Below are 14,774 nucleotides of genomic sequence, written 5' to 3'. Positions count from 1 at the left end.
AATGTTTCAATTACCTACCACATAAGCATATTTGTATGCAGTGGTATTTACCTAGCAGTGGAAGCAGGACTGGGTAATTGTAAGGCATCACAAATAAATTCACACAATTCAGCGCTGTACTAGCTTTCAAGTAACCAAAAGGATGACCGAGTTCACTGTATTTTGCACTATTGCTCACATACACCTGCAATAAAACACATTACATTAGATTTACACTCCAAGTATTGTGTTCCGAAACATTACATTCTATTTTGATTATAGAATAAGATAGATGAAATACAGCATTCCATAAACTTCAATTCAGCATGCATTCTACTTGCCTGCCAGCAGGTCTGAGGGGATTTTCTTTCCAGGATAAACTGGGTCAGTGGTGAAGGTTCTAATTCATATTTATCAAAAGGCAGTTTGTCAATGACCATCGGTTCACAGTCAGTACAGGAAAATTTCACCACAGGATGAGATGTGCGAGGTGGCTAAACAAAGTATTCCACTGTTAATAAGGCTGCACAACAATTCAACGCATTTATTCTATGACAACTGAAGCAATTCAGATTCTTTGAAAACACATATATTTAAGGAACCTACTCAATACAGGATTCATTTACTGTTAATGAGTCCTAAGCAATTTATTTTGTCTTAGTCTGAAGATTTTACTTCACATAGTAAGTCGAGAGCAATATGCACCTAAGACTTCTCGCATTTACCCAAAAGCTGAAGAAATGGGAGTGAGTCCTAGTGGGAACAAAAAATATCCTCAATGCTACTCTGAGACATGTCCATTTTCATTCCCTACAGAAGCAGGTGCTGTACTTCTGCATTTGCTGACTTTGCCAGAAGCTTTTCCTTCTTGGCAAATTTAACAGCTACAAAATTCAAATAATTATAAAGATCAAGAGTAGCGTGAATTCAGAAAAAACCAAACTTTAAAAACTTACATTTTAACTAGGCCTGAGATTAAAAAAAAAAAAATTCAATTCCAGAAATTTCAGTGTTTAATCTTTTTACTAACCACAGGAAAAAGGCCTTTGTGTTTCAAGTTTCAACTGTAAGTTAACAACCTGAAATTTCTTTTGCCAAAAGGGAGAGCCGATTTTCAGTGTGATGAAAATTGGAGCCCTACAGCTTCCATTGAAGAGAGGAATACAAGCTCTTGTACTTAATCTGAGCCTTTCCCCAAGGCCACTAGAATCTGAGTAAGAGCTCAGTTGGGAAGCTCCTTCCATTTACTCTAGTCACAAAAAGGTAACTCACAAATACATAAGATGAAGTAGAGAACCAAAAGGTCTCTTGGACCATCATACTACTTCACATTGAAAGCAATTCTTTTATGTCTAAGCTCTAGGCTCTCCATTTTAGGATAAGCTACCCAAACAAGTTATCTGCCATGAGAGCTGGTCTTGCTTTGAGGAAAAGTGGGCTCTCCAACTGGACACCAAACAGGAGGCCCAACCAAATGAACAAAGACCAGCTCTTTTCAAAGAATATGACAATAAATAGTTGTGGTGGAGTTTCTGACCAAGCCACCAAGGTCAGACTACAAATAAAAAGGCCGCAAAAAAAACTGACTACTCAGACTTGACAAGTCCAATAATCCTTTGCTGGACAGCAGAACTATTTTTACCTCTGAGCAGCTGAAGCAGCCATTTACACATTGATCTGCCAGCATAATTATTAGCAGACTTTCATATACATTGAAGAATGCCTTGGAGGTGTCATTAGCCACAGCAGACTTAAGTTCTTGTGATAGAACTGTTTGAGACAACTCCACTGTTGATCAGGTAACAGGCAGGCAAAGTCAAGTATTTAACTATGAACTCTTAAGCAGACAAGATATGCTAGATACATACACACTGATTACAACATATGCTGTGTTTCAACACTACTGTTAGAACAGTGCTGAAATACAGGTCTTGAAACACTATCAGCAACTTAGCTCCCCCAACACTGCATGTACAACTCAATTTCAATTGATGTCAACAAGAATTCAGCTGTACATGACAGTGCTTTGTAGTTATGAGAGCTATAAACACTACAACAGAAAATAATCTCATCTTTTTGCCATCTGAGAAAGTCAACTGCAGGCTTTTTGAAGATTTCATTCAACAACTCTTCACTTGGCAAGATCTATTTTATCAATCTTGATTAATCTGGAGTAGCAAACTGTACAGACTCTACACAGTAAATGCAGGCAGATATGCTACTGACAGCAATTACAAGGAATACACAGGACCAGCTTTCCTACAGAACAGCCTTCAAATATCCTCTACATAATATCTTAGTTTTTTTAATAACTACAGAAAATCTACTTTTATTCATATATACTTTCAGTTCAGGAGGACATCCACATCCTTTAATCAATGTGGCCACAGATACCAAATATATCAAAACCCGTAAACATGACTAAAATTTCATACTCAATCACTCCTCAACAACCTGTTTTTCAAACAACTTCATCTGTTTTCTAACCAAGAGATAAAATTTAAGAGAAGTGCAGTGAGTATTAGTCAGCACATCCGTTAGGTATCAACTCAGAAGAATTCAACAAAAGTCATCATGAAATGTAGGTAACCATTACACAACTGCAAGATTTCTACTTTAATGATTTCAAATATAAACAGAAACACAAAAATGCATTATACTACACTAATGACTAGTTCCCAGACAAAAAAACTGGCATACATTCTTTTGTGAAAAAGAAACAAATTATTTATTAATAAATTAATTTAAATGCTGAGGTTTTCTCAGCTTGGATAAATTGAAGGTGTGGCGACACCGTACAACAGCAGACGATATCATACTCACTTGCTAGAATGAAAGTAGAACTACCACAGGGATTCAATTTGTCAAGATGATACTATTTTTAATAATAGCCTCTATAAGGCAATAGAATTTGATAGGCTTTTACCAAGTGCCACCATTTGATATTTAACAGGGTTCAAGCAAACACATGCATGTTATGGGTCAAAAATCTGTTACAGGCAATTTTCTAATGCTTCAAAGTTACAGAAAAGAAAACCCCATGTTATTTGCTCATCAGTAATTTATAGGCTTGCATGCATCACTCCTTGAGTCACATCTGCTACAATGCAATACATACATCAAGATTTGGAAAAAAAAAAAATCAGAATAGGAAATACTGGAATATTCCTGCATGCACAAACCCTTTATCTTCAGTACATACCAGTGTTGGAGAATTTTGATCTGGCCAAAAGGATTCAGGAACAGGCCAATGACCTATAGGAACCCCAGTTTTAGGGTTTGGTCTGACATAGATAAGTTTGTGACAGCTGTGCCAAGGCTGGGGTCCAAAGGGTCTGGATATCTCCACCTGCCCATCTACAGAAGAAAAAGGCTTTGCATCAAAATAGTGTTAAAACTCAATAACAGTATTAACTAACTTCTGTGAAGAGTTAAAGATTTATAAACCCAGGGAACCCCTTCCTGCAGTTAATATTATTTCTAAGAATAGCAGGTAATTGTCAGCAAGCATGTCTATAAAAACACAAACTGAGAAACTAAATAAGCATTGAATGTTTACAGGATGAGAGCCCAGAAAGGCAATTATCTGGAGCCCTTAATTATAATAGTCTTTTTCCTCCATTGCCATTTACCGAACCTTCAAATCCAAGCATTAAAGAAGTGATATACATGACTGATACTGCTAGATTTTTTTTATTGCAGCAAGGTAAAATTTAAAAAAAAATCTCACAAACTTCTCAGTAACATCCAAAGAGGGACCTAGCTAAGCCATTTAGAATGAAAAATTAATGCCATACAGGTGTATTTGCTATTTTAACTCTTAACACAGCCACTTTAATACACTGAAGAAAAAAGATAAGCCCAGGTATTTCCATATCATGTTATTTACATTTCTAGCTGGTTGAAAACTGCTTAAAACATGTAAACCCCTTTAACTATGCCTGACATGAAGAAATGCATTTAAGGCTACCTGAGTGGTTTGACCAAATGCAGAATGTCTGGCAGCTACAGCCAGTATTTTGAGACACCACAAAGTTTCAGACTAAGCAGGTAGGTCCTTTTTTGTAGTTAAGTGTTGCAAATTGCAATAGTTTTCCTTTTGATTTGACAACTAGTATATCAATCTAACTAAGTTACACTGATGACAGTCATCCCTGCTATCTGACACCACAGCGTAAGTAATTTCAAGTACCATCAATTGGTGAGGGATCTGGTCCAGCTTTTTCAAAATTTATTACCACTCCACTTTGCACTTTTTGCACCAATGACTCAAGACATTGATTCAGCATTCTTGGAGAGCACACACAATATGATCGACCTAGAACAAAACAGTCAGAGTTACAGCTCTTCAGTGTTTCTGCCCTTATTTTAAATTGGATCATTGAAAACTGTTCAACCACCTTTTGATTTATGTACGGATCACCAATTTAAAGCTTCTCCTGAACACTTCCTCTTTTTTTAAGCAGCAAGGCAGCCTAGTGAAGCACTGACAAGTGCCTCATTGGAAATGTTTGTATTTTAGACTCTTAATAACTAACTCAAATTCTTGGTTGCATTCATGGAAAATGGGCTCCCCCTTGTGACAGACATCAACGCTTAAACTGTCCACAAATTTCAGTCAAAGTACTTGCCAGTACAGCCTGCATACAGTCAGAAAGCAGTGGAATCAAATCCTTTTGGAATACTTATCAAAGCCCTTTATTTCCTCTCTATCACATACTCTCTGATGCATTAGAAGAATACTTTTAAAATATAATAAACTCAATTAATTTCATCTGGAATATAATTGCTACGATACTAACAATATGATCTGTAAATGAGAAAAGTATAAACTCTGCAGAATTATTATGCATTCTGAAGGGCATTCTGTCTGCTCTGGAGGGAAAAAGCCTAAAACAACCCACTTCCTTCACTTTGGTTTTTTTAGACCATAGCGTAACAGGCATTAACCAAAACTGTACTGCAGAACAGACCCAACTATTACAATTTCTAATTGCAATACCAAAGTTTAGTAGAAAAAAAGTAAGTTCTCTCACAAAACATTTCTGAAGAAAGCAGACTGACTCTTCCAAGACAGGCTACATTTAATTGTCTGTAGATTTAATGCTAAAAGTCACTTTAGTTTCATTTTAACAGTCTTGAGAGTTTTTACAAGTACTGCAAGAACTTAGAAATCCTTATTCCGTGACATGGAATTACACAATTAATTGAACTAAACTGAATTAATTTACACTTTGGAAAATAACGACTTGTCAAAGGAAACAAGGGCACTCACCTCCTGTGACTTCACACATAGGTGTGATAGCAGAGTCATCCACAGGCACCCCTGTCATCTGTTCTGATTCTGGTGCTGTAATACCAGGCAAACGAAGAACCAAAGCAAATAACCTCTGATCCCATCGAAAGGGTTCCTTAGTCAACTCACTTCCAGGTAAAGGGGAATTGAGAGGTAAATGGAGCTGGAAAGGGATTTAAATCTGTGAATACACGGCTCTTAAAAGAAACAAAAATTTAGCTTTCATAGCAATGGTAATTCACTTTATATAAGCACACTTCTCTCTCCACACACATTTAATACCTCGTTAACAAAACTGAGACAAGCTGCTTAAGGTCAGCACAAGGCATTCAGAAGATCCTAGATGCTCTGTTAACATCCGGATACTTCACACAGATTAGTAAGAAAAAGAAAGCTTATCCAAACATTTAACTACAGAAGCCCTGAACAGAGAGATTTGCAACAAGTAATTGCAAGTTCCAGAAATTTTGAGACATCCCTGGCTGATGATACCACTGTCAGCACAAGCAAAATTCTCATTTCACGTGGAGCACTGCAGCAACAAAAGGGGAAAAAACATCCCCAAAGCAATGACTCAAGTGGTGCAAACAGTTCCATCAGCACACCAAATACAAGGGAGTTAAGTCCACATGCTGAAGCAAACTCAACATGTCCCCATTTTTTCTCACGCAGCATTCAAAGAAATCCCAAAGTTCTCAACCCTCAGCTCACTGCTAGCAAGAAAGTACTAGTCTGTTCCAAAACTTGATACAAATCTACACATGCACTCATTATATACTGCCTTCATTTCTAGTTCATAGTGGTTAGAGAATTTACAGAAAGCTGTTAAAAAATGTTTTTTTGTTTGCTTATTTTTAAGTGATAGCTTGAAAGCATTAAAGCCTGATTTCCAAAACCTGATCCTGCAGCTATTTCTATTTACATAATTGCAGCATCTCATACTGGGAAAAACACATACCTTGTTGTTTGAAAAGCAATTTAATGACACAATCTTGAAACTAAGAACACGACAAAACAAGTGAAAATGTGACCAAGAAACAGAATATTTTGGACTTTTCAGCAAACCTGATTCCTCCAGAATTTCTCTTTTTGCTTATGCAAGCATAGAGTCCATGTAAGAACAGAACTATTTTCTCCAAATGCTTCATGTTTTACATGAAACTGGTCAAAGGGAAAGAACTCAGTGGTTTATAACTAACTGCTTGACATGCACGTCTTTCCCTTCTTTACAAGGAGCCATAACGACAGCCTGACAATGGAAACTCAGTTAAAAGAAGAGCCACATTCTTAGTTAACAGCCTGGAATCCTGACTGTAAGAAGACTGAATTTCAAGCACTCCACCATCCACACTTGGGGGTATTGAGGAATGCCATTCAAGCTTTCCTACTTAGATCTGACTGACTGAAGATATAGTATCTCCAAAGAGCACATTTGATCAGCAAACAAACCGGTTACACTTATGTAACAGCATTGTTTTCCTTCGGGCAGCATATATACATATTTTTACTATGAATATAAAGTATCCCATTAGATCCTGCACCAACAGCATCCTGAGTTCAGTTTACCTCAAGCTACAAAATATTTCATTGGCTCGGCTAGTTATATGGAGAGAACACCAAAACCAAAGAGTAGTCAGAAGCTGGCCATTGCATTATGCACATATTACTATCAGGAAAGTTTTTAAACTGTAAGACAAAATACAAAGCAATCATCATCAAGTCAAATATCCTCACCTTCCTTCCAACAATTTAATTCCAGTTAAGTTTAACATCCTTTAACATTTATACTGGTGAAGTTATAGATTCAAATCACCTCATTCACAGACATTAGCAACTTGGTCTTGTCATCTCCAGTTACTTTTTAAACTGGTATTGTATTACCATAGCAACTGCATACCTAGCAGAAACTAAGAAGAGCAGAATTCTACATCTTGCATTTTATTTCTTTCCCCACACATATTTTAATATGAAGGCATGCACTCATTTTCCTCTTTCTCAACAACCACTATGAAAGATAAAGGTAGACTGAACTAAGGGAAGGTTATTTACCAGCTGTGGTCTTCAACATGTGACTGTACATAGACAACACGTGTCCTCCCAGCTTAGTACTAGAAACAAGCTGTCTTGTCTCATCATTCATGTGTAGGAGCACACAGAAGCCCTACCATTCCCAAATGCCACAATGATAATGCTACTACACAATCAGTGTGTGCCTTATGCCACTCTTCCTGCCTTTAAAACAATTAAAATATTCCAGAACTATGAGGGGGTGGAAGATAAGAGTGTTCTAGAACATCTCTTCAGTACAAGGTTATTGGTGAGCAGGTTCTCTTCTTTTCAGTTCTTGTTTCCACCTACATTCATGCAATCATGAGAAGCAGCACAGTCTAAAATCCTGGGGTGGGAAAGAGGATCCTAGGGACCCTAGGATGACAAAAGCTAGATAAGCATTAGAACTCTCTGCACTGGCAGGGCAGTCTGAGAAAGACAGTAATGATCTTCTGGCAATGGCTGCACATACAGGCTAATCCACTAGAAAGGGCACCAGTAGCACTGCTAAAGCTTTAGTATCCAGATAATAACAGGCTGCTGCATCTTGGGATATTTCATAAAAGGGTGTTAAACTACTAGGCACTAAAAAATATGCCTACAGTCAATTTTTCTTGTACCAAAAAAAAAATCTATTGGCAAGTAACCTTCCTTGCATGCTTTTCTGGTAACCCAAAGAAGGACAAGACATCTGACATTCCAAGCAAATGCAGCCTTTCATCCTTGAAGGGCTAAGGTCAGGTAACCATTCAAGCCCAGCTGAGAACATCAGCTCTTGACAGACTGAGAAACTCTACTTACAGTTATCAACAACATTATGTTTTCCCATCTTTTTCTATTCAATCCTATGCAGTTATAACACACAGAAAGACAAATTGTTCTTCCATGGGAGACAACTCAAGGAGATCCTAAAGACATCAAGGTCAACTGACACACCATGTCAATACATTATATACTTGGCCATTCCAAAGCCAGCATTAGCCATCACCAAGTATTCACTGAGCTGACAGTTACACATTAAGAATTTACACATCAAGAGCTATGGAGCTCAGTGTCAAGTGCTGTGAACCCAAAAACTGCTGCTAACAGGAATAATAAAGAAAAGAAAGAATGGGGACATACATCTAATGATATTTGCCATATATTTCTTGCAAAATTTGTTTAGAAATCAAAACTGGAGGAACTATGATAAAAAACATAATAGAGCATTTAGAGATCCTGATTATTCTTGACAGTAAGCATAACCTTCCTGTGACACTTGTCACAGCTGCTACAAGTGCAATGCAAGGTGATCAGCTCTGGGAAGGATCAATGTGACAATGCCAAACAGCTGTGGGATGAATTCACATGAAAATCACAGATTCCTCCTGTAAGAGTCTCATAACTGGAAGATCAGAGGAACAGCAACATACAGAAACCAAGCAGCATTGCTCATACTTCTTGCTTGTATAATAATTTATCAGAATGTATCAATATGCTAATAACTCCATTTCAGTCTTGAAGACAAGTTTAATGCTACTTAGAGGTTATGTTGAAGGAGGACGAGGGAACATAGCTAAGCAATTGTAAGACTCGAAAAATAAGTTATTTCATAATATGAAAAGGAATAAGAAATCCCTTCAAGCATTTAAACATTTGCTTAACGAAAGATGAACAAAGGGCTAAGACTGAATTTGAGGGATCAGGCCAGAAATGAAAGCCACTCCCTAAGGAATCCATAACATGAGACCAACTAATTAATGATGGCTTGCCAACAGCTATGAGCCCCTCCTCAAGTTCTGACTCAAACTAGTGAGTCCAGGAAAGAGTCTGGTCAACTAGCCACGCAGAACATAGAATTGATACTGGCACTTTTCAGTGCATTGGCACTGATGCATTAAAAAGCAGTGCCAGAAGGGACAGAACTGAAAGTGTTACTGACTTGTGCAGGCAGAGAAAACTGCACAGACAATATAATTTGTTTTCAATCTGAATAACCACACCCATGAGACAAAGCAGCACTCACTGAAGGTCAAGGCTCTATCTGCAACACCCATTTTAAAATCCACAAAGGAACAGGACATCTGAAGAATTCAGCAAAAGCTCTGAAAGAGATTTAAGCTTGGCTGCTTCACACTAAGGCAAATGACAGTGTTCCCATAGTGATAAACTGATTTCATTGGTAAGAATGCAAATGTTCATCTGAATGACAAAGCTTTGAGAAAACTTGCCTCCAGGTCCCATGCTGGCTTCACAGGCTTTCCAAAAAAAAACCCCAACAAAACACCAAAGCCCAACACTGTTGGTTACCTTGTACATATGCCTTAAAAGAACTAAAAATACACTGCCTCAGTTGATGCTAGGAAGTAAAAACATGGTTGTCATAGCCAGCGGGATATGATCACTTCCAACACCAACTCTGAAAAGCCTCTCCAAAGTCAAACCCAAAGAACAGAACAGACATTTCAAAGTGACTGAAAAAGCTTTGCTAGTGAACCAAAGAGGAGCAATCAACTTCCGTATCTCCAGCGTGGTGTTCCTGTAATAATTCTAGCTCATTTCTGTATGTCCAACTTGAGAGGTACCTGTAAAGGACATTTCAGGTAGACTAAGAAAAATTCTGATCAATAGGACACACACTGACAGCAGCAAAAGATCATCCCTGAAAGACAGTAGTAGCACCCTTTGGATGCTTTGCTCCTCTTCTCTTTGGTAGTGTTAAGAATGTTTATACCAGTACACCTATGGCAAAAAAAAAAGGAAAAAAAAAATAACATCCTTGGCTGGGTATGAAACATATACCCAGTACACACATATGGAAGAGCTCTCAAACCTGCTTGCATTCAAATTTTGTCTTGCAGGAAGAACAGTGGTCACTTCACCTTCTGGAGGGATGGAACACCTTTACACTGGCTTATTTATAACAAAAAAACCCACATTAATTCACTATTAGAGCAAATCCTGCCTTTCTAGAATGCAATTTAACAATCACAAGATTGTAACATTGAGCCTGATTTGACATCATCACAACAAAAACTCTGGTTGTAGCACACACTTATCAGTCAGCACTGATCATGAGCCAAGTCTAAACTTAGTAGATTTATGCAGTCACTAGAAAACCCCTTGTCTCAACCTAAGTTACAACAGTTTAAAGATGTGAATGCATGACCAAATGGTTGCCTGACTAGAGGAAAATGTCTTCTTGTGAAGACTAAGATGAAGTTGCACTCACATTAAAAGGAAAATAAAACAAAAAAAACCTGGATGGCTATAAAAGTCCTGATTCTTGTTGTAAAAGAAAAAGCTTAACTACTCATGCAGCTTTCTTACCTAAATAATTTTGAGTAGCAAAGATGAAAGGAAATATAACAGAGTCATAGCACTTCATACACCAGAAGAAACACACAACAGTTACACAGTCCACAGGCTTTTGACTGCTCAGGGACTTGTCCAATGCAGCTTTGCAGCTTTTTCCCTCTCCACAACCACCTGACAATACATCCAGCGTTTGATCACCCATACAGTTAAAGATTTTCTTGATATCTCATCAGAACTTCCCATGGGACAACTTGCAGCTGTTGCCTCTTATCTCAGCCCTGGGTACCTCCAGGAAAAGACAAGCTCCCTATCCCATTCAGCTGTTGCAAAGGATGGTAAAGCACTCCCCAGTTCTCTCTTCTGAAGACTGAACAAACCCAGTTCTCAGCCACCACCCAGAGGTTATGAGTTTCACCCTCTGAGCACCTTGGTGTTCCTCACTCCAGTAAGTCAGTACAGATTTTACAAGTCACATGATAACAGAGACTCCTCTCCTCAAGGAAGGACTTACACAGGCAAAAGATCACCCAAACCAGTATTCTGCTGCTAACAGCAGTGTATGTTGCAGAAGACTCTATATGTGTCACACTACTCAGTATTTTGGACTGCACACAATCAATCCTGGAATTCATCTGAAAATAGCTTAATGGGTTTAAAAAAAGTATGGTGGAAGTGAGATTTCATACAGATAATCTACTTGTTAGTGAGGATCCAGGAATTCCCTTTCAGTTATTAGCTATGCTTCTTAAGAGTCCACACAGAATTACACAATCATTCAACTCTCTTCAAGTCAGACATATTACAAAACCACTCAAATACCACTTTTTATACAGACAATTCTGTAAGTGCTGTAAGAATTGCAATATAATACATTATTAGGAGAAATCCAAGTAACTAATGAACAGCTAAGTGCAACAAGTTAATTTGTACAGTCAAATGTGGTGCAGCACATGCAAAAGTCTGAATTCTCCACTTAAGTTTTAAAATGGACCTTTGGATAGTAACCTTTCCCTGAAAAGGGAATGAGCTTAGGGATTTGTTACAGTTTGTTTTGATTGGGCTTTTTTTTTTTACTACTGCATGGAATGGGCACTGAGCTGGCCAGACCAATCCTACCACTTCCATCTTTTTAAGGCAAGAATTCAAAACAGCCAATAAGTTAAAATAGTTCAGTGCCTCAGCATTTGCCATACCTCTGAGTTAGCCAGATATCTGACTGGGTACTCCAGTATATCAAGATCTTGATTTTAAACTGCTCTACAGATTTAACTTGGAATATATTTCTTCAGTTCTTACCTTGAATTATAAAGGCTACTGATTTGTTTATAATCTTTTTAAGAACTCAGTGTGAGAGTATTACATGTTTCACATACTCCCTAGTGGCGACACCCTTTGAGAAATGATTATTTTAACTTGGGTCTGTACAAAAAGAACTTATATCAAGACCAATTAAGGACACATGCTTTATAGAAATAAATTTCTTCTACTAACATATTTTAAAAGCCATGAACTCCTTAGACAGAAAGAGCAAACTCATTCTACTAAACAGACAATTGCACCACAGGTTTCTGTTACAGGAAGGAAAAAGAGTTATTTGGTTTTTTATAGTACTATTGCATAAAATTACCTGAAATTAAAATAAGTTCTTTGAAATTAATCAAGACACAAGCAAGTTTAAACTGTTACTGAGCATTCTTCTGAGGAGCCACTTATGCTCCTACTGTAAACAGTATCAATGTTTAAACAACATTTAGTACACATTACTGTATCCAGAGGTTAGATCTTACCTCTTCCTGTATCCCACTGGTAGTAGTTAATTTACTTCCATCAGTAACTGTTATAATTATTGCTGGCTCCAGAAAAAAAGGGTTTCGTCCCTAAGAGGAAAAAAAGCAGTTACTTAAAATGATGTAACAAACTCTGTTCAGTCATTAAATAGCCACTGATATCAGCTAACAAAACAACAAAGCTTGAGATATTTATTCTCATGTACCACATATTGCAGCACAATGGGTCTCTGAGCATTTTCCCCTCAGACCACAGAATGCCAGACACTTAGTATGCCTGTATTCAATGAATGCATAGAGAAACAGCAAAAATGGTTAACATAGCACTTCAAGAATAAGGCTTGCAAGATATTCTGACAAACTAGCAGCTGTTTAGTAAAGCAACCGTCTCCTCAAAAGGTAGTTCCAATTATCCCTATTCCAGGGCCAATTTTGTGTGAGTTAATTAGTCTGTGTCCAAGTAAAGTATTTACATAGTATCTTGTGATCATGACCCCTGGGTTAAGAACTACTATTCCATGCATTAAGACTGATATACATAGCACCTGTTTCATTCTGATCAAAGTGGCTCAACGTGCATACACAAAACCTACTTCAGAAACAAATACTTGAAAAATAGATAAACTTTCGATATGTATCATTTAAGACAAACATATACAAAGCAAGATATTCTAGGATCCCAGCAAGACAGGCAGCTAGCCTAGCTGTAGCAAAAACTTGAGGTCAGGTATTGGTATTCCTTTATCTACTGCCAGTATTCTAGGAGCTTTCTGTGCCTTCTGAAAAAGAATTTCAAAGTATTCCATGGATACATCAACTCCAAGCTTAGGTAACACATTTCACTCTACCTAGGGTTAATAATGGACTGAATAAAAGTCATTACAAGATTTTGTTTAGTATGTCCTGTCCTCCTCTTGCTAATATCAAGGTCTTGTTTTTTTTCCTCAGGAAACAAAGAAAAATGTAACTAAACCTGCAGCCTAGTTCCGCTTATACAGACAAATTATCTCATGAATGGTTGCAATTTACTCTAAAAACACGGAGAACTAACAGGTTTTAAAAGACCTTTTAAATTCATTTTTAGAACCCATGAAATATAAAAGATCTGATTTTGTGCTTCAAACAGAACTATTATATAACAATCTCATATATTTGGTGAAGGGTATCCAGTTTGACTGCTGTGGCAGCACCATATTTATAGTGGTCAATATTTTCTCAAACCTTAGTAAAAAAAAAAAGATTAAAGATTTTTTTTCCTAATAGCATACCATTACTGCAAAAAATAAGCAAAAATCAAATTAAAATGAAGATCAGTCTCTCCCATGAAAGCCAAGCTACTTCATAATTTAAACAATTACTCAAAAGGATTTAAGGACCCTCAAAACACTCCATTTTAATTAAAATAATTTCCTAATAATATTTAGCCTTATTTACTTCCTAACAGTTACAGTATGTTATTCTGCCAATAGTTTACCACAACTGCAAAACATCAGCTGGAAGCTAATTACATTGCACTGAAATAATACAGAAAGCAGGGTTTGTAACTAGATATCTCTCATGAATACTAACAATAAAAATACTTGAATTCTATTACTAACAAATCATTGTAAAAATGAATTCACAACTGATGAAAATACAGATTTATAATGTCATAACCAATGCTAAGTTAATATTCTGGTGCAATTTCAAATACAAGTGTTAAAATTTCCGTCTCTGACAACACCATTTATCTGGATATCCTGATCATCTTGAGAAACTTTTTCATTCCTTAACTATACTTTGTCTCAATTTTTTCCCATCTAAAGTTTGAGCCTTAAACAGCTGATGTTATAATGATCATGAAATTATAAGGAAGGAAACAAGAGTTTCTACACTTGAGCCCCCTACGAAACATGTCTGGCGGAGAAATGTCTTCATGCTCAGGCTACTCTCTGTAATTTCACAAGTATTTTACATATACAAAGGACAGTCACTCACATACTAAGAATCAATTGTTTTCAGAAAGATAATTAAAATGTATCATGGAAGAATTGCAGTAAAAAAAGCCTATTACTGAGATTTACTACTTTTGACTAAAAATTTCCATGTCATTACTTTTTAAAGACCACCACTGACTCTTCTGACCCTGCTCCTCACCTTAGTTATAAAAAGGCATTCAAAACCAATGTTAAGTCAAGTATTCCTCCAACAAAACCCTCTCTTATTTATATAAGCTCTCAACAGTCAGACATCATAAAATTGAATTCCAAAAGACTTACCAATTCTTTTAACTAAACTGCAGCACTTCTGTCAACAATTGGTTGAGAACTTTATTTCTATCTAATTAATCTAATTCTACAGCAATCAAATTACTTTCTATTTCTCTT

The 14,774-nt window shown here is 36.9% G+C and overlaps 1 protein-coding gene across 5 annotated transcripts in view; it reads right to left on the bottom strand.

Moving 5' to 3' along the window:
• INTS6 (integrator complex subunit 6) overlaps window positions 1-14,774 on the bottom strand; it is a 38,896-nt gene that overhangs the window by 9,567 nt on the left and 14,555 nt on the right. For all 5 annotated transcript variants that reach the window (XM_059838979.1, XM_059838981.1, XM_059838980.1 and 2 more), the window contains 6 exons: window positions 12,409-12,498; window positions 5,255-5,438; window positions 4,172-4,297; window positions 3,182-3,336; window positions 321-473; window positions 52-184 (listed from right to left, as the gene is read on the bottom strand). In XM_059838979.1, the coding sequence (XP_059694962.1) occupies window positions 52-184; window positions 321-473; window positions 3,182-3,336; window positions 4,172-4,297; window positions 5,255-5,438; window positions 12,409-12,498 (841 nt within the window). The remainder of the gene's footprint in view (window positions 1-51; window positions 185-320; window positions 474-3,181; window positions 3,337-4,171; window positions 4,298-5,254; window positions 5,439-12,408; window positions 12,499-14,774) is intronic.

Source organism: Haemorhous mexicanus, chromosome 2, assembly GCF_027477595.1.
Source record: "Haemorhous mexicanus isolate bHaeMex1 chromosome 2, bHaeMex1.pri, whole genome shotgun sequence".
Classification (NCBI taxonomy): domain Eukaryota; kingdom Metazoa; phylum Chordata; class Aves; order Passeriformes; family Fringillidae; genus Haemorhous; species Haemorhous mexicanus.
This window is presented reverse-complemented; position numbering and strand designations above follow the sequence as displayed.